Source organism: Eutrema salsugineum, unplaced genomic scaffold (genome assembly GCF_000478725.1).
Source record: "Eutrema salsugineum unplaced genomic scaffold, Eutsalg1_0 scaffold_1, whole genome shotgun sequence".
NCBI lineage: Eukaryota > Viridiplantae > Streptophyta > Magnoliopsida > Brassicales > Brassicaceae > Eutrema > Eutrema salsugineum.
Window position 1 is genome coordinate 1,369,084 of NW_006256909.1, and position 18,728 is coordinate 1,387,811.

The 18,728-nt window shown below is 37.9% G+C and overlaps 4 protein-coding genes across 4 annotated transcripts; 2 read left to right on the forward strand and 2 right to left on the reverse strand.

The window, feature by feature from the left end:
• Positions 1–203: 203 nt before the first annotated feature.
• LOC18031145 (heterodimeric geranylgeranyl pyrophosphate synthase large subunit 1, chloroplastic) lies at positions 204–1,682 on the reverse strand. The gene has a single exon (XM_006411896.2). The coding sequence runs from the start codon at positions 1,531–1,533 to the stop codon at positions 403–405; it is 1,131 nt and encodes a 376-aa protein (XP_006411959.1). The 5' UTR covers positions 1,534–1,682; the 3' UTR covers positions 204–402.
• A 1,116-nt stretch (positions 1,683–2,798) lies between these two features.
• LOC18031146 (NEDD8-conjugating enzyme Ubc12) lies at positions 2,799–4,698 on the forward strand. The gene is made up of 6 exons (XM_006411897.2): positions 2,799–3,015; positions 3,517–3,649; positions 3,726–3,834; positions 3,918–3,996; positions 4,087–4,203; positions 4,286–4,698. Exons 2-6 carry the CDS (start codon positions 3,538–3,540, stop codon positions 4,421–4,423), a joined length of 555 nt encoding a protein of 184 aa, XP_006411960.1. The 5' UTR covers positions 2,799–3,015; positions 3,517–3,537; the 3' UTR covers positions 4,424–4,698.
• Positions 4,699–4,912: 214 nt separating this feature from the next.
• On the reverse strand, positions 4,913–7,090 carry LOC18031147 (uncharacterized MFS-type transporter YfnC). The gene is made up of 5 exons (XM_006411898.2): positions 6,871–7,090; positions 6,366–6,663; positions 5,984–6,279; positions 5,733–5,905; positions 4,913–5,651 (listed from the first exon to the last, which is right to left on the reverse strand). The coding sequence occupies exons 1-5, from the start codon at positions 6,969–6,971 to the stop codon at positions 5,050–5,052; spliced, it is 1,470 nt and encodes a 489-aa protein (XP_006411961.1). The 5' UTR covers positions 6,972–7,090; the 3' UTR covers positions 4,913–5,049.
• An 8,031-nt stretch (positions 7,091–15,121) lies between these two features.
• Positions 15,122–17,135, forward strand: LOC18031148 (BES1/BZR1 homolog protein 2). The gene is made up of 2 exons (XM_006411899.2): positions 15,122–15,494; positions 15,939–17,135. Exons 1-2 carry the CDS (start codon positions 15,264–15,266, stop codon positions 16,647–16,649), a joined length of 942 nt encoding a protein of 313 aa, XP_006411962.1. The 5' UTR covers positions 15,122–15,263; the 3' UTR covers positions 16,650–17,135.
• Positions 17,136–18,728: the final 1,593 nt, after the last annotated feature.

Here is an 18,728-nt window from a genome sequence, read left to right on the forward strand (position 1 = left end):
GTTGACTTGAATGGCTCCACGAATCGAAAAAATGACGTCATCTTATCGTATCTTCCAGATCTAATCTAAAGAATTAGCGGAGAAAAAAAAATCTGAAGGATTAACGGATCTACCGGAAGAGAGATCCAACATTGTTCTGTACTCTAAAACCCATTGTTCTTGTTCATCATCAACTTTAAGCAGTTGACTAAACTGTTACAGAAACTACGAACAGGGATCTCTTACTATTAATCAATTACTATCCAATTTTTAGTACACGGAAACATAGAGATTACACCAACAAGAAGAGGGATTAGCTTCTCTCCATGATTTCTACAATTCGATCTAAAACAAGATCAGAGAGATAATAATCTCTAACGATTCCGACAAGAAACGCCAAAACCAAAAAAAAATACAGACAATTCAGTTCTGTCTATTGGCAATGTAATTAGCCAAAGCCAACAAAGGAGCAACCTTGTCGGAATCAAACCCTAAAAGCTGATCACGAGCCTCTCTATTCAATTTCTCAGCGAATTCTCTCGATTTCTCCAAACCCATAATCTTCGGATAAGTCAATTTATCAGCAATCAAATCTTTCCCAGCAGTTTTCCCCAACTCTTGAGACGATTTCGTCACGTCCAAGATATCATCAACCACCTGAAACAACAATCCAATACACCTCGCGAACTTCCTCAGCCTCTCGATCTCATCGTCACTTCCTCCTCCAACGATCCCTCCCAAAACCGCAGAAGCTTCAAGCAACGCCGCCGTTTTATGCAAATGGATAAACTCCAAATGCTCTAATCCGACGTCGTTTAAGTTTAGCCCTTCACTGCTTATATCCACCACTTGTCCAGCCACGAGCCCTTCGGTTCCAATGGCTTTAGCCAATTCCCCCACAGCTCGAACCACTCTCACCGGAGACACCTCTGGACTCGTCGCCGACGCCAAGTGCTCGAAAGCGAAGGAAAGAAGCGCGTCTCCGGCTAAAACGGCGACGTCTTCGCCGAACACTTTGTGATTCGTGGGTTTTCCGCGACGGAGATCGTCGTTGTCCATACAAGGAAGGTCGTCGTGGATCAACGACATGGTGTGGATCATCTCGACGGCGCAAGCAGCAGGCATAGCGACGGATTCTTCTCCTCCGACGAGCTCGCAAGCGGCGATGCAGAGAACGGGTCTGACTCGTTTTCCTCCGGCGAGGAGAGAGTAACGCATGGCTTCGTGGATCTTGAGTGGCTCACGGAGAGGCACGGCGGAGTCTAAGGCTTTGTTGACGGATTCGGCTTTACGGATGATGTAAGACATGAAATCGAAGGAGGAAGAGGAGAAAGAAGAAGAGGAGGATTTGCGATTGTCTTCTTTTGTGACGACGGAAGAGGAGACGATGGAGGAAGAGGGAGAAACGGTGCGTTTTGGATTGAGGAAGACGATGGGTTTAAGAGTGGTGAGGGAAGAAGATCTGGATCTGGGTGTTTTCGATTGTGTAAAGATAGAGGAGGAAGGACAAGGATGATTGTGTTGAACCCATGAGCCTAGAGTCACTGAAGCCATTGCGATTTCTCCCAAAAAATCCTTTGCAATTTGGGATGTTAAAAAAATGAATTTTTTATAAGACTGGAAATTTGGAGTCAAAATCAATTGAGATTGAGAGTTGGGTTGGCCATTAGTGTGGCTAGAGCAACAGATAGGGTTGTGTGACGGAATGGGCCTCTCCTAGTGGTGGAGATGACGATGGTTTATTTAAAGAAAAAGCATCTTCTTCTTTCACTATTTTGTTTTTTTTTTCTACGAGTCCATGAAAAATGCTTTCAGGTCACATAGATTATATATTTTCAACAATTTTCTGCTCTCAATTATTCAGATTATTTTTTTTTTAAATATAAAATTATTGTCAGTTTGTATCATTTTCTAAAATCAACATCGTAATTTTTTGTGAGTACAGAATTTTTGTAAATTACAAGTATAGAAATTTTTGATTCACATTTTATTTCACCACTATATTCAAATCTATGACCTCTCAATTCAGAGAATAATGACATTTATATTTTCAACAATTTTCTGCTCTCAGTTATTCAAATTTTTTTTTTAATATATAAAATTATTTCCTGTTTGTATCATTTTCAAAAATCAACATAAATCAATATCGTAATTTTTAGGAGCACATAAAATTTTTGACTAGAGAAAATTTCAGCTGATAAATAAAGATTATGGAAATTTTTGATTCACATTTTATTTCACCACTATTTTCAAATCTGTGAACTGAATTTAGAGAATAATGACATTAAAAAAAAGCTATGAAACTAATAACTAGGGTTAATTCAGTTATATTACATAGATGTAGATATATTTAATTCATATTACTGTTTTGATTAATTTATTAGAGAATTACAAAACCCCCGAAAAATAAAACTTTTCTGCCTCAATCGTAATAATTTAATATCCGAATTTATAGAAACGTTGCTAAAACAGTCTTTAGTTAAATACAATGATAAGTCGAAGAAAGGAAAAATCTCCCATTTTAAGTGGTTTATAAGGCGAAGAAAGGAAAAATCTCCCATTTTAAGTGGTTTATCATTTTGTTGGTCTTACTTTACTTTGACACGAAAATAGTAAAATTGGTATGAAAAATGCATCCCTAGTTTTGGTCTATGACATTGATTTTTGACATCTGTTTGGTGTATAATCCATTAAGCGCGCGCAAACTAGCAAATGTAAGTTATTGGTGAAGATTACGTTAAAAGTAAAAAATTACTGTTGAAGATTATTTTATGGAAATTGCGGGCCTAAGGGGCCCAATGTGCCTAATGGGTCTAATGGACCGAATTGTGATTCAACAAACAGCGAAGATTCTTTCTTTAATCAGCGTCGAGAAAAAGCTACGATTGTATCATTTCAACATTTTTTTCTTCTGTTTCTTCGTCGTTTAGTTTCCAAGGACGAGAATCCGGTGAGGGAGAGAGAGAGAATCGGCGACCTTTGATTGGCTCTTAATCTGTTTCGATTTTCGCTTTTTACACCGAAATTACCAAACTTGTAAGCTTATTTCTCCATCCTCGTTTGACGTCTTGAGTTTTTTGCCTTGGTGTTCGACCTAGTCGTTTTATGTTCCCCTTCCGATTCACATATCTGATTATGTAGAAAGTTGTTTTTTTTTTTCCTTTCCGATATACTATCTCACTATGTAGAAAGTTTCGATCTTTGTGCGTTAGTAGATTGAACTTGTCTGAAAAACGCGTTTTCCTTTCTGAGTTTTTTTTTATGGATCTTCGGATTTGGACTTCCAAGTATTTGGATCCGTTGTGTGAAAATTCCGATAGCTCTCTTACAAAAATTCGATTGTTCCGCTTCGAGTCTGCAAACATTTTGGTTTTTAAGTTAGTGTATGAGTTAGTTGCGTCTGTGATTTGATTTGTCGGAGGGAGAGATCATTAAGGTCTTCTGATGAACTAAAAATCGTAAATTATGAGTTTGCTAGTTAAATTTCGAATCTCAGTGGAGTATTTTATAGATCATACGTTTTCTGATTTGTCACAGGCTGTGTGAGTTTCAGAAGCAATGATTGGGTTATTTAAAGTAAAGGAAAAGCAAAGAGAACAAGCTCAAAATGCTAATAGAGGAGGAGCTTCTGTGAAGAAGCAATCTGCTGGCGAACTTCGTCTTCACAAAGGTATAAGCATAATAGTTTTGGGTTCTTTTTCAAGTTTCAATTTTTGTCGCTTATTTCCATCTTTTTTATTGTGCAGATATTTCAGAGTTGAACCTTCCAAGCTCTTGTGCGATCTCATTTCCTAATGGCAAAGATGATTTGATGAATTTTGAAGTGTCCATTAAACCCGATGATGGATACTACCAGTTAAGTAGAGCTTTTTTCATATCATGCTCACACTTTATACGGTCCGGAAACTCATTTGTTTCTTTCTTATGACTTTATACAGCAATGGTACATTTGTTTTCACGTTCCAAGTGTCTCCTGTGTATCCACATGAAGCTCCAAAAGTGAAATGCAAAACCAAGGTAGGATCTTTCTATTGCGTTCCTTATAGTTCCGCCTTCTACTTCGACTCTGCTATTGTGTGTATGTAAAGATGTTTGTTTGCTCTTTAGGTTTATCATCCCAATATCGACTTGGAAGGAAACGTTTGCCTGAACATCCTGCGTGAAGACTGGAAACCGGTTCTTAACATTAACACAGTTATCTATGGACTCTTCCATCTTTTCACGGTAAATAAATTAGCCGGATAGGTCACGCTTATGGTTTCTTTTATTTGCAGTTCCTTAAAGTGAGTGTTTTGTTTTCACACAGGAACCCAATTCCGAAGATCCCTTGAACCACGAAGCAGCACAAGTTTTAAGGGATAACCCGAAGCTGTTTGAGACCAATGTCCGGAGGGCAATGACTGGTGGATATGTCGGTCAGACCTTTTTCCCGCGCTGTATCTAACAAAGAAGCTCTGGTTCGTCTTCTTTAAGCAAAAAAGATAAGAACCGAACCCTTTATCCGCCAATTGTACTTGTTCGTCTTCTCAAGAAAACCTTGTTTGTTTGTTTGCTCTTGTAAAATTACATTATGAAAAACCCTTTCCCTTAGATCGAGATCTTGTGAACTTTTTTAGTTCGTGAGAATTCGACAATGGAGACTGAAAGGAATTGGAAACTCAAAAATCTGGGTTGTATAACATGTTTGATCTTTGTCATTTCTTGGGTTTCCTTTAAAAATGAATTGTTTTTGACTTCATGCAAACCAAGGTTGGATATAGAGCGAGAGCATTCTTAATTAATTTTCTTTAGGTCTGGTTCGTTTTTGTTAATCAAAATTTTGGTTTATTTGGTTCAGTTTTAGATTAGAAGAGATAATTGAAGATAGAAATACACAAATTTTGATTTTTTTCGGTTTGAATGGAATAAAATCAAGAAAAGTTATCAGTATTTTGTTTCCAATTCGGTTTGATATTTGTCTCCGTTTGAAGTGTTTGTTGTTAATTTGGTTTATATAAGTTAAGCTCTGGTTTACTCAAAGTGGTTTCGAAATTGTATGTGGTATTAAAAGAATCAGACAATTCAAGTCTCTCAGGCCATTTCAGTTTCTTTAGAAGTCGCAGTTTTGGCGTTTTCTCGATCTTTCTGAAAAACAAAATGCAATGGAGTGTAACAGAGACAACAGAGCCCAAACGGAAGAGCCATCATCGACAAAAGCCCCTTGGAAAGCGCATCAGCCTCACGAACAGAGGAGCCTTTCAAAGGATCAATACCTTTAGAGTCATACCCAAACATCTTCTCAGACAAGATCCCAACCAAAGGCGCTGCGAAAGACGAGAAAGACCCTTCGAAAGCACGGTCAAACGCGTAGATCATAGTACGGTGCTTAGGAGGAACAACTTCAGCAAACATTGGTGCGTTAACTGCTGAGCCACACCAAGTTATGGTAAGACCCATCAAGAAGAGAGTTATTGAGAAGATTGAGTAGCTGTCTGTGCTCTGTGGGATTGCTTTCAGAAGAATAATGGAGAATGGGATTCCCATGAATGCACTGAATTGCGCACACATCACTCTACCTGAATTAGGAAAAATCCGTGACATTTTATCAGCAATTATTCCTCCCATTAACGTTCCTATCGCTCCTCCGGTTGCAAACACTCCAAGCAAAGCCGCCGTCTGGTTATGATCAAAACCTAAAAAAAACAAAACTTCAAGATTTCGTTTTTTGACCGGTGATATACTTTTAAGGTTACTTGTAGGAGTTTGTAATTTACCAATAAGCTCAAACCACATTGTGAAGAAGACCATTGCGGTCCACGGTAACGAACCAACAATTCCTTGCACGACTATGATTTGAAAGGTCCGCACTTTAATCACAGATTTTGTAGCTGCCCATGAATCATTCCAAACCGATGTCGAGTTCGTCTTGTGAACCATCAGTTCCTCTCTACAGTTAACAACAACAAATACTTAACCAACCAAAACTTTTGGCCTTAAGAATCTTGAGGTTTTTTTTTCTTTTTACCGTTGAATGTTCATCCTAGGGTCAACGACGAAGAGAAAAACTAGTAGACCGATGACTGCACTAAGCGTTGCCATCATTATGAAAGCACAACGCCATCCCGGTATACCCCAAAACTCTGAACCGGCCATGACCGTTGCTACAACACCACCTCCTATACCACCGATTGTACCAATGAGATTCAACAAACCGAAACCAGCTCCTCTCGTGCCATCTTTGTAACTATCTGCTATAAAAGATTGAAGCGCCGGTATTACAATCGCCAATCCAAACCCATTCACTGCTCTCCATAAAGCAACCTACGTCACAAGAAGAAGATCTCAATCAAAACATTTTTAGCTTCAGAATCTCTAAGAAAAAAAAAATACAGATAAAAAAAAAAAACCTGAAAGAAGTATTTGCTGGCTCCAACGGCAGCAGTAGACAAGGCCCAACAGAGAGTACCTATTGCAAGAACAATTGGACGATCATAGGTGATGACAAGAACACCTGCTAATGGCGATGCGAGTCCTTGAACAAAGTTTCTTACGAATGTTAAGTAGCCTAAATCTGATGGTCCTGCGTTGAATGCTTCACTCACTTCTTTGTAAACTGAAGGCAACAGATTCTCGTCTGCTCGCTCCATTATCGCAGCTAAGTTTATGAGAATCAGTGATATCGATACCCCCAAAAACTTTCCTGTTCTGTACAAAAATCAGAGAGAAAAAAATGGAAACTTTCAAGTTCGGTAAGATTCAGAACCAGAGACAATGAAACAGTTAATCATCCAAATCAACTAATCGATGAAACAGATCTACGAGCCAATCAGAGAACCCTTCAATAGAACAAGATTGCGAATTGAAGAAGACAAAACCGCAAAGAAAACAAAATTAAGAAAAAACGGAGCTTACTTTATCTTCATGTTGTTAGCACGGAAGTTGCGAGGGAACAGAGACCGGAGGAATTCGAAAGCGACGGAGACAAAACCGGCACGAGTTCGAGCACGACCCATCAATAATCACAACTTGAACTCTCGATAGCCGGAGTTTGGCTGATTTCTATAATATCGGATCTTAAATTCGGACACAGATCGAATTCTCGTACCATTACCAATCGAAGACCCGCCGAATTATTTATTACAGTATGTTTTTGGATATTCTTAATTTCAGTATTAGTTTTTGTTTGATATATATATATATATATATATTAAAAAATTGTATCGATATTTTGGACTTATTGTACTTAAGATTTTTATTTTTACTCGTAAGAAATGTATTTAATTTTGGCACGTATCGTAGCTGAGAGTGGGTGGATCGTTACAGGGGCGAAGCGTCGGAGAACATGCTTACATGAATCTGTATTATTTTTAGGATGTAAATAGATTGTGACGTATAGTCTTACACACACACAAAAAAACAGATTGTGACGTAGTGTAACTGTTTTGAAAAAAATATTTACACTACGTACCTGTGAATTAATATAATTTCTAAGGGTGTAAACTATGAAATCGAGATATACATTAAAAGTTCTGAAAGAATATGCATTACCACCATATAATTTTCTTTCTGTAATGATCAAATACTCTTTAGACTTTAGATGCGAGAACTGTGTTTATTCCATAAGTAAAATTGCCTTTTAAATAGCCTTACCACATAACAGAAACTCAATGACTTGCGGCTAAATCTAATGCAACAACTTGACCGAAACAAATGGTCTTTGACTGTGACTAAGCACATTGACTTATTCAAAAACTTAAACTTCCTAAAGACTCTTAACAGTAACTCGCGCCAACAAACCCTCCCTAAACTAAGCTAAGTGAACTTAGCTTAGCTTATCCATTACTGAACAAACTCCGAGCTTGCTCCTCAACCTCTCATACGTCTCTCGTTTCAGGGGTTTGGTAAGAATGTCTGCAATCTGCTCCTCTGATCCACAATGCTCCAAATGAATTATACCATCTTTAACCAGATCTCGTAGAAAGTGAAAACGGACTCCAATGTGTTTGCACCTTCCATGAAACATTGGGTTTTTTGAGAGCTTGATTGTTGAAGTGTTGTCACACAAAATTGCAGTGCTTTCTTCAGACTCATGTCCCAGCTCACTTAGTATTCTCTTAAACCATATGACTTGACAGGCACAAACAGATGCAGCTACGTACTCGGCTTCTGTAGTGGAAAGAGTCACGATGGGTTGTTTCTTGGACAACCACGCCACTGCTGCATTGTCCATCAGAAGAACATATCCGGAAGTGCTTTTCCTACTGTCGACGTCTCCTGCAAAATCACTGTCAGTATAGACTGATAGTTCTCCTGCTCCTCCTCCGTTGTACCAAATACCAAAATCCAAAGTGCCTTTTAAGTATCTTAAGACTCTCTTAGCTCCTTGTAAGTGCAATGTCGTGGGTCTAGACATGTAGCGACTTAGCAAGCTTACGGCAAACTGCAGGTCTGGTCTCGTTGTAGTGAGGTACATTAAGCTCCCGATGATTTGCTTGTACAGAGTCTCGTCAATGCATTCTCCATCTTCATCCATGTTGATCTTACTTCCTGGCACCATTGGATTACACACGGCATTGCAGTTTTCCATTTGAAAACGCCTTAGAACTTCTTGAGCATACTTCGCTTGAGAGATATGAATTCCATTTGGTGTCTGCATCACTTCGATTCCCAAGAAGTACCTCATTTTTCCAAGATCAGACATATCAAACTCTCTTTCCATGGATGCCTTGAACTCTTTCATCATGACTGCATCATCTCCAGTATAGATCAAATCATCCACATAAACACTAACAATCAGAAGATTACCTTGGTTGTTAGTCTTGCGGAACAGGGTTTCTTCGTTTTGAGATTTCTCAAATCCTTCTTTGAAGAAGTATTCCTCAATCCGACTAAACCAAGCTCTGGGAGCTTGTTTTAGCCCATACAATGCCTTGTGAAGTTTGTAGACCTTATCTTCTTCCCCTTTCACCTCATACCCTTGCGGCTGCTGTACATAGACATCTTCTTCCAATACACCGTGAAGAAAGGCTGACTTTACGTCAAGCTGAAATATCTCCCACCCCTTCTGAGCCGCTGTATAAATGATGGTCCTGATGGTATCCATTCTAGCAACTGGAGCATAAACCTCTGTGTAATCTATTCCATGTTCTTGAGAGTATCCCTTTGCCACTAAGCGAGCTTTGTGTTTGCTTACTTCACCATGTTCGTTCAGCTTGGTCTTGTATAACCATTTAACTCCAATGCACTTTGCTTCTCGTGGTAAGCGTGACAGTTCCCACGTCTGGTTCTTCACAATGGAATTTATCTCTGCATTCATGGCTTCTCTCCATTTTTGATGTTTCTCTGCTTCTTCGAATGTTACTGGATCCGTTGAGTTTTCTTCGACCATGTTCACCATTAACTCTTCGTCCTCAGTATCGTTTCCAGTAACATAATCATTGAGATAGCGAGGTGGTCTAGTCGCTCTTCCCTCCCTGATCTGAGCAGGCTGTTCAGGTTCTGTATTTTGAGCTTCTTCTGCAGGTGTTGCAGGCTCCTCTACTGCATCTTCTGACCCTTCTCCATCACTGCTCTCGTCTTTATTCTCTTCCCATATCACATCATCATCATTCCAGGTCAGCTCGGCTTCAGCGTTATCGTGATCTCCTTCCCAGTTCTAATGTTTTGACTCCTCAAACACTACATCTCTGCTAATGATGACTTTCTTTGCCTTTGGATCATACAGGCGGTACCCTTTAGATTCTTCTGAGACTCCAAGTAAGATGCAAGGGATGCTCTTATCGTCCAGTTTGCCACGCTTCTCATCTGAAACATGTGCATGAGATACACTTCCCACACCCGGAAGTGTTCTACACTTGGCTTCACACCGCTCCAAGCTTTTTGTGGAGTTACGTCTTTTACAGCAAGAGTGGGGCATCGATTTAGGACATAAAATGTCCAGTTTACAGCTTCAGCCCAAAAGATTTTAGGCACCTTGCGAGATGATAGCATTGACCTGACCATATTCATAACTGTTTGATTCTTTCTCTCTGCGATCCCGTTTTGCTGCGGCGTATAGGCCGTTGTGAGTTGCCTTTTGATTCCTTCCTTCTTGCAATAATCAGCGAATTCATGTGAGGTGTATTCCCCTCCTCGGTCTGTTCTTAAGCACTTGATGTTCTTCCCTGTCTCATTCTCCACCTTGGATTTGAACACCTTGAACTGACTGAATGCTTCAGATTTCTCCTTTAAGAAATACACCCACGCTTTTCTACTGTAGTCGTCAATAAAGCACAGGAGATACCTCTTTCCGCTTGATGATATTGGGCTAATTGGTCCACAAATGTCTGAGTGCACCAGTTCCAGAACTTCTTTAGCTCTCCACGTGCTTCTTTTGGGGATGGCATTTCTTGGCTGCTTCCCCACCAAACAGTCTGAGCAAGTGAACGTTTGTGTATTGAACACAGGTAAGCCACGAACCATATTTTCGCTCTGCAATGTCTTCATACCTCGATGGCTTAGATGGCCATAGCGTTCGTGCCACAGCCTTCCCAATTCCTCAGATGCAGCTTGGAAGCAATGCTGATGGTTTGATCCATTACCCTGATCAATGATCATGAACATTCTGTTGGTGCTCATCTTGCTTTCTGCTATTAAGCCTCTCTCGTCGTGATAAATCTTGCAGGCTCCCTTCCTTATGATAATAGTCACCTTCTTCTCTTGGAGTTGTCCTAGACTTAATAGGTTGTTCTTGAGCTCCGGTACGTAGTATACATCGGTGATGGTGTATACTGCATCATTCAGCGTCAACTTGACGTTTCCCTTCCCAACTACTTCCATGCGCTTGTCATTTCCCAGTTTGACAGAGTGTTTGAAGTTTTCATTCATCTTTGAAAACAGCTTTCGGTCTCCGCTCATGTGGTTTGAGCAGCCCGAATCTAAGAACCATGCTTTCTTCCTCATGTCTTCCTTCCTCCCAGAGTACGTCATGAGTAGCTGCTCAGCATCTGTAATTCTGATTTCATCTTCTTCTTCAATGTAAGCCATCAACAACATCTCTTCTTTCTCTTCAGAATCGGCATAGTTGGCTTCTTCCTCCCATTTCGGACATTCATATTGGAAATGGCCGAGTCGGTGGTACTTGTAGCACTCCACCGTGCTCTTGTTTGGGAACCCTCTTCCTCGGCCACGTCCCCTGCCTCTTCCGTTTGAGCCTCTTCCTCTAGCTCCTGATCCTCTTCCATGAGTCACTTTTAGAGCTTGATCATCACCTCTGTCCTGCTTTCTGAACTTTTGTTCGTGAACTGCAAGAGAGCTCTGCAGTTCGTCGAGTGTGATCGCTTCAATGTCTTTGGATTCTTCGATTGATACCACAACATACATGAACTTCTCACTGAGAGTTCTCAGGATCTTCTCTACCACTTTGGAGTCTGTCATAGATTCTCCGTTACTCCTCATCTGGTTTGTGATAGCAAGTACTCGCTTGAAGTACTCCTCCACGGTTTCAGACTCTTTCATTTCCAACAGTTCGAAGTCTCTTCTCAACTTCTGCAATAAGGACTTCTTCACACGGTCATTCCCACCAAACTTTTTCTTCATTGACTCCCATATGATTTTAGATGTTCTCCGATCTAAAATCTGCTCGAACGTGACTCTGTCGATGGACTGATAGAGGTAGTGCTTGATCTTGTGGTCGTTGGTCTTGGCATCGTCTAGTTGTTGTCGTTGTTCAGCAGTGAGAACCGTTGTGGTTCCTGGTTCTTCATAGCCGTTCTCGATCAAGCTCCACAAGCCTTTAGCCCTGAAGAAATTCTCCATGACTTCACTCCAATGGTCCCAGTGTCCATCGAACTCAGGCAACTTCACTTTGTCATCTCCCATCTCTCACTCTCGATCTTTTGAAACTGCGGTTTCTTTAAGGTTCTCAGAAAAGTCCAACAGAGCTCTGATACCATTTTGTAATGATCAAATGCTCTTTAGACTTTAGATGCGAGAACTGTGTTTATTCCATAAGCAAAGTTGCCTTTTAAATAGCCTTACCACATAACAGAAACTCAATGACTTGCGGCTAAATCTAATGCAATAACTTGACCGAAACAAATGGTCTTTGACTGTAACTAAGCACATTGACTTATTCAAAAACTTAAACTTCCTAAAGACTTTTAACAGTAACTCGCGCCAACACTTTCTCACTTTTTCATGACGGGAAAATCCGTTATGACGATTAGGCCCACTTATTCATCACCAGCCTAATTTCAGAATCAATCTTTCTCCATTGATCTTTCTCTCGATCAGTTCCACATATATTTTATAGCCAAACAACCTTCATCAAGCGGCATAAACGCCAATCAATATTAGTTGCTTACGCTTCCAAAAAGTATCCAAATGATCCATAGATATAGAGCTCATGCATATGTGGATTCACAAAGACGAGTCTATATGAAACAATCGTCGATGTAGTAGAGTTTAAGATTTAACTTCATCATTCCAAGTATAGATCAAATCATAACTTCATCATTTTAAGGATAGATCAAATGATTATTCAGTTCTCGCCAGAGATCAACTATGGATATAGATTATCGATTAAAGATTCACATAATGGTTTACAAATCGAGAAAATAAAAATAGAACTGACATGCATTTCCACCTAATCCAGACACGAATTGGCGCGCGGCGTCTGGCGGTAACAAGCTTTAGTACAAAAATTCCATAAGTTTGTTGCATATAACTTAATTTCATGATATTAACTCTCTTTTTTTTTTAATTCGCGTTACTTAAGTACTTAAGTAAGTACTGATGTATAACAATATTTAGAAAATAACAAAAAAAAAACTTGATAGTTAGTACTAACTTCAAGACTTAGCTTCCATCAACAAGAATTTAGAGAAAATGATGTCTTGAGGAAATCTAGGAGTTTAGCATTGTTGAGTCGATGAGTTCAATATGAGGTTATATACGTATGAAAGAAGTGTTTGCATTCATTACAAAATAGATATAATATAACCATATGAACCGAACAAACTGTACCAAGTTGTATAAATATGAATTGAGTAATGCAATTTTTTATAATTCGGAAAAAAACGAAAATTTACAAACGCACAGATAATGTAATCACCAATATTGACCGATGCATTGGAACAACAATGATAATTGTTTTACCAAAAAAAACAATGATAATTGTTTATTTGGGACTAAATTAGATTAATCAATTTAAATCAAAGTAGATTAAATGTACATGACCACGCCGTACGATTTGAAAACTTGATAATATTCTCCCACGTGAATGATCTGATCCAAAGTCACTGACAGATTGTACAATTTTTTTTGTCTTCTAACTTTATAATTTTTCGGTTTGTGAATATGAATGATAAGACGTGGTTTAATATAACAACACAATAAAAACACACAACAATGTTTTTTTTTGTTGCAAATGGTATCATTTGATTGGTATGCATGCAGTAACAAATAACTTTTATGAATATACGATATGCGAAAATTTAATCTGTAAATAGAATTGGTTTTATCTCATGTTTTTAAGCTGAAAAAATTAGAATTATTTAAAGTAGGAATCAGTTTGCTGTAATCATAGCATGAATCCAGCTGGGGATTCTGCCTCCTGTCTTGGCTCACGCCTAACTGGAGCCGCACGTGCTCCGACCACGACGACCAAATTGTGTTTTATTTTATTTATTTTTTCATTTTTAATATTTAAAATGTTTTAGTTTTTTTTGGTACTAAACCAACATATTTTCAGTTCTCCTAATTACGTAAGTTGATACATTTTTAATGACTTAAGATTTATCGTTTTTGATGTATCTTGATTATTGGAAAATTTATTTTGATATATCTTTACGTTGGAGTAAATTGTTTGGATTTCTATTGTATTGAATACGGTTTTGAACTATTTAGACTGATTTTAGAAAATGGAAAGCAAAAAATATTTTTTTTTTTGAATTTTCGAGTAGACAACTCGAAGAAATTAAATATAGATTTATTTAAGACAACAAAATATAGATTTATTTATAATAAGAAAATTTGTGTGGAACTTTTGTGAGTTGCGTTTTTCAGAAAAAAACTTTGTTGTATCAATGCGTTACAAACATACAATACGACCAAGGCCGTGCTTATGAAGTAGAAAAAGAAACAATTCGTCTATGGGTCTACTTGTTTTTTCAAAAATAAAATACCTCATTTTCTAATTAAATATATTAATTGTTAGTAGTAAAAAAAATTTCTTTGTAGAAAATTAAAAATTATGTAAAAAATAGATAACTTATTAAAAAATATTTTAACAACACAATAAAAATATTAAGTCAACATATAGTAATTTAAACAATTAAAAAATTAAAAATTTATTGTTTTTCTTCTTAATTGAAATCTTACACAACTCACTTATTCTTTTCACAATAACAAAATAATCAATTAATATGTTCTAATTGCTAAATATTTTTTTTAGTACAATTTGTTTTATCTAATTTAAATTTAGTTTGATTTATGATTTATAATAAATTTAAAAAAAATTCAATTAATTGGTTAGTTTATCAACTTCAAAAAAATATGATTTAGATTTTAGATTGGAATATGTTTAAAATTGTAGATATGTATTATATTTTATGAATTTTGAAAATAATAATGTTATATTATTTATATGTATTATTAGTTTTATTTGAACTTGGAAAATTAATGGTTATTATTTATTTTATATTAATTAAATTAATTTTCTATAAATTAGAGACGATGATATATAGATTAATAGGGGTGTTTAGGGGTGTTTTTTTAAAACACCGCTTACGGGCTCCCAAACTCTGGACAGGACTCTTAATACGACGATATGCAATTATGTCGTCGTTTTGAAAAGTATGAAAACTTACAATAATTACTAGAATATCTAGTTTTATAATGTAGTTTTTACAAAAACAGAATAAAATACATACTACTACTACTAAAATGGTTAAAATACAAAGGAAAAGAAAAAAAAAATACTCCCCAAATTCAATGAATAGTGAAGGAAAACAACGCAGGGGGACCACAGCTCGTGCGTTACATTAATTCAACACGTGTAAGCTGACTTCAAAATCGGTCCCACGGTTAGACACGGATCGCACGTGCGGAGACAAACAAAATATTGAATTTATTTATATAAATCAGACGATGAAGAAAAGTTGTAGCCAATCCCCTTGAGACTCACAGAAAAAAAAACCCAAAAGAAGCAAATAATTAAGAAACTCTCTCTCCCTCGTGCGCCAGACTGACAAAGACTTCAGAGCCAAAAACCAGAAAAAAGAGATAGAGAGAGAGAGAGAGAGATCCATTGAGAGAGCTTTTCAATGGCGGCTGGAGGAGGATCATCGTCGGGACGAACTCCGACGTGGAAGGAGAGGGAGAACAACAAGAAGAGGGAGAGGAGGAGAAGAGCCATCACGGCTAAGATTTACTCTGGTCTTAGGGCTCAAGGTAACTATAAGCTTCCTAAGCACTGCGACAACAACGAGGTCCTTAAAGCTCTTTGTCTCGAAGCTGGTTGGATTGTTGAAGATGATGGCACCACTTATCGCAAGGTAATTTCTCCGTTTTAGAAAATTTGAGAACGAGTGTTCTAGATCAGAATCTGATCTTCTGGAATTATTATTTCATGAAATAGATCGGAAAATTTCCTTCTAGATGCAGGATTGTTTTGTTTTGATTAACTTGGATTTTGATAGAGATTTTGAGAATTTGGTTTTCACTGTTCGATTGGCTTGATTTTTCCAGTTCCCCCAATTTCGGATTCTTCGTCGTAATTAGATCTGGTTTTAGATTTGGTGGTTTCTGCTTTGGCCTTAGCTGAAATCGATTCCATATTAGCGAACTCTATACAAGAGCTAGTTTGATTATAGAGAAATTTGGGGAAAATGCTTTTGCTTCTTGACTAGACCAAGCGAAATCATTGACTTTGACGTTGGTGTAATCGTGTAGTCTTTTGTCACTAAACTTGGCTTGATTCTTGAAATTGTGCAAAACAGGGTTTTAAGCCACCGGCGTCGGAAATTTCAGGAACTCCGACAAACTTGAGCACAAATTCTTCAATCCAACCAAGCCCACAATCATCTGCATTTCCAAGTCCAGCACCTTCTTACCATGGAAGTCCTGTCTCATCCTCTTTCCCGAGCCCATCTAGACACGACGGAAACCCTTCCTCGTATCTTCTCCTCCCTTTCCTACAAAACATCGCTTCCTCGATCCCTGCAAACCTCCCACCTCTCAGAATATCCAACAGTGCGCCTGTAACTCCACCTTTATCCTCTCCTACCTCTCGAGGTTCAAAGCGGAAACTCACTTCAGAGCAGCTACCAAATGGCGGGTCTCTACACGCTTTAAGACATCCGCTTTTCGCCATCTCGGCTCCTTCAAGCCCTACCCGCCGTGGTGGTCACCAAACACCACCTACAATACCGGAATGTGACGAGTCCGAGGAGGATTCGATCGAGGATTCAGGAAGGTGGATCAATTTCCAATCTACAGCTCCTACTTCACCAACATTCAATCTTGTTCACCAGACATCTATGGCCATTGATATGAAAAGATCAGACTGGGGTTTGTCAGGATTGAATGGGAGAGGTTCTGAGTTTGAGTTCGAGAATGGAACTGTTAAGCCATGGGAAGGCGAGATGATTCATGAAGTTGGAGTAGAAGATCTTGAGCTCACTCTTGGCGGCACTAAAACCCGATGCTGATAATCCGATAGAAGTCAGTTTTTTTTAAAAGATGGGTCTCCTTGTGATCATAACAGAGCAAATCATCGGCACTGTACAGGAGCTCGCGTGGCCGAGGGAGGTCAAGGCAGGTCGCAAAGGGTCGAACCTTCGAAAGACCGTTACATTCTTCGTTTATACTTAAATTTTCTTCTGTGATGCTCTAATGTTATTGGAGGTATAGTATGTGTGTTTTGGTCACAGGACAAAGAATGGGTTTTGGAGAAAAAAAAGCAAATTTGTAGAGACTAAAATTAGTGTATCGAAGCTATTTGCGGATATAGTAATATCCAAATTGCTTAACAGATTTTTTTTTTTTTTTCTGAATTATTGTGATTAGTTTAGAGTTTGTTGTGTTGTGTTGTGGTGTGTAGAGTTGGGTAAAAAGAAGTGCTTTTAAATAAAACGAAACCTCCACGAGCGGAGGATAATGGACCCCTACACATGTGCTCTCTCTTTTGCTGGGACCTAAACAACTACCTCTCCCAACAATTTGCACTTATTTTTCTCTTTTCTTTCTTTTATAATATTCTATGTATATTCATATATTATTATTATTATCGGGTGTTGTAATTAAAATATTTTTTTCATATGTCGTAACTCTCACGATACAAGACAACATTTTCATTGCCCATTTGCTGAGGGAACTATGAGATATGACCCACGTTGGTTCCACGTGAGACTGAGTTTTTTTTTTTTTTGGTTAAAAGGCTTGCTTAAATTGATTAGGAAGGAAGGATCTTGACCAGACGAAGATAATGTCGTAACGAGAGGGATCCGAGCATGGGAGGCTGAATGCCTTCGACTTTTGCCCACAAATCACATTATTTGAAATTTTTACTGATGACCAAGATACTCCACTGTGGAAACGTTGATTACGTTCAGCCCAAATCTCATAGATACACCCTTGCCAAGCCGAAATAAGAACCAACGACATGACTTTTCCGTGAGAAGCCGAAAGCAACCAGGTTATAATTGAATCCCATCTTTCAGGAGGAGGAAGAAGCAGCACTTTTGAGATGACCGAATTCCAAACCTGAAGCGAGAAAGAGCACTCAAAGAACAAATGGTCTCTGGATTCGTTTGCTCCACCACACAATAAACAAAGCTGTTCTACATCAAAACCCCAATTGACCAAACGATCCAATGTAGGATTGCGGTTTAGAACAAAAAGCCAGCTTGCAAAAGCTTGTTTTGGGATTCTCCTCTTTGGCCAGACAACGCGAAACCAACTCACTTCCTCTTTGGCGTCCCTGATCTTATTCCACGTAAGAATAAGATTTTTATATAGCTATCCAGTAAATTTTGGTGACCAAGAAAAAAACAAAAATTTATCGGATTTTGGATGTCATGTGAATAATATTTGTTTTTTTTTTTGACAAATCATCTGAATAAGTAATTCTATGGCGTTTTTTAAACTATCTCCTATTCTATATATTATAATCATATAACCATTTATCATTCTCATCGACATATTTCCATGTAATAATAACATTTATAAATTTAACAAACATTCAAAAAAAAAGTGCGGAGAACCAAACCAATTCATTTGTATTGAAAGTGAAACCTTGAATCTGAATCACATGTTTTCCTTTTTTTGTTTGTTACTTTGGTGGTGCGAGACATTTTCATATACAAGTGATACGTAATGACCTATGCCTAACTACATTAAGGTTTTAATGTGAAGCAATTTTAATTTACATTATGAAGAAAATGACATAAGTAGTAAGGTTCAACAAGTCACAAGGATTGCATTTTGTAGCTTTGTCCAAAACAAGGGAAAAAAAAACATATCTCAATTCATGTTTCTATGCTTGGCTCATCTCATCAAAACATAATCTTAATACGCAAAACAAGCAACGACCCAAACACAATTAGATCAAGCAGTGAATAAAAGCATTTGTTATTAGTAATTTAGTACATCGCTACATTTATAGAAAAACAATTTTCGTCCAATCAATTCACCATTTATTATGAAAGTATTTAACCAAATTACAGTTCATTAACATGATCTTATAAAATGTTTCTTTTTAAGTTTAATAAATGATAATTCTGTTACGA

Excerpts from the sequence above, each read along its gene's own strand:
- LOC18031145 (XM_006411896.2), bottom strand. The coding sequence starts at position 1,533 with ATGGCTTCAGTGACTCTAGGCTCATGGGTTCAACACAATCATCCTTGT.
- LOC18031147 (XM_006411898.2), bottom strand. The coding sequence starts at position 6,971 with ATGGGTCGTGCTCGAACTCGTGCCGGTTTTGTCTCCGTCGCTTTCGAA. Across the intron at positions 6,280-6,365 it reads CCAGCAAATACTTCTTTCAG|GTTGCTTTATGGAGAGCAGT; the intron begins GTTTTTTTTTTT and ends CTTGTGACGTAG. Across the intron at positions 5,906-5,983 it reads CCTAGGATGAACATTCAACG|AGAGGAACTGATGGTTCACA; the intron begins GTAAAAAGAAAA and ends TGTTAACTGTAG.
- LOC18031146 (XM_006411897.2), top strand. The coding sequence starts at position 3,538 with ATGATTGGGTTATTTAAAGTAAAGGAAAAGCAAAGAGAACAAGCTCAA. Across the intron at positions 3,835-3,917 it reads CCCGATGATGGATACTACCA|CAATGGTACATTTGTTTTCA; the intron begins GTTAAGTAGAGC and ends GACTTTATACAG. Across the intron at positions 4,204-4,285 it reads GACTCTTCCATCTTTTCACG|GAACCCAATTCCGAAGATCC; the intron begins GTAAATAAATTA and ends GTTTTCACACAG.
- LOC18031148 (XM_006411899.2), top strand. The coding sequence starts at position 15,264 with ATGGCGGCTGGAGGAGGATCATCGTCGGGACGAACTCCGACGTGGAAG. Across the intron at positions 15,495-15,938 it reads ATGGCACCACTTATCGCAAG|GGTTTTAAGCCACCGGCGTC; the intron begins GTAATTTCTCCG and ends TGTGCAAAACAG.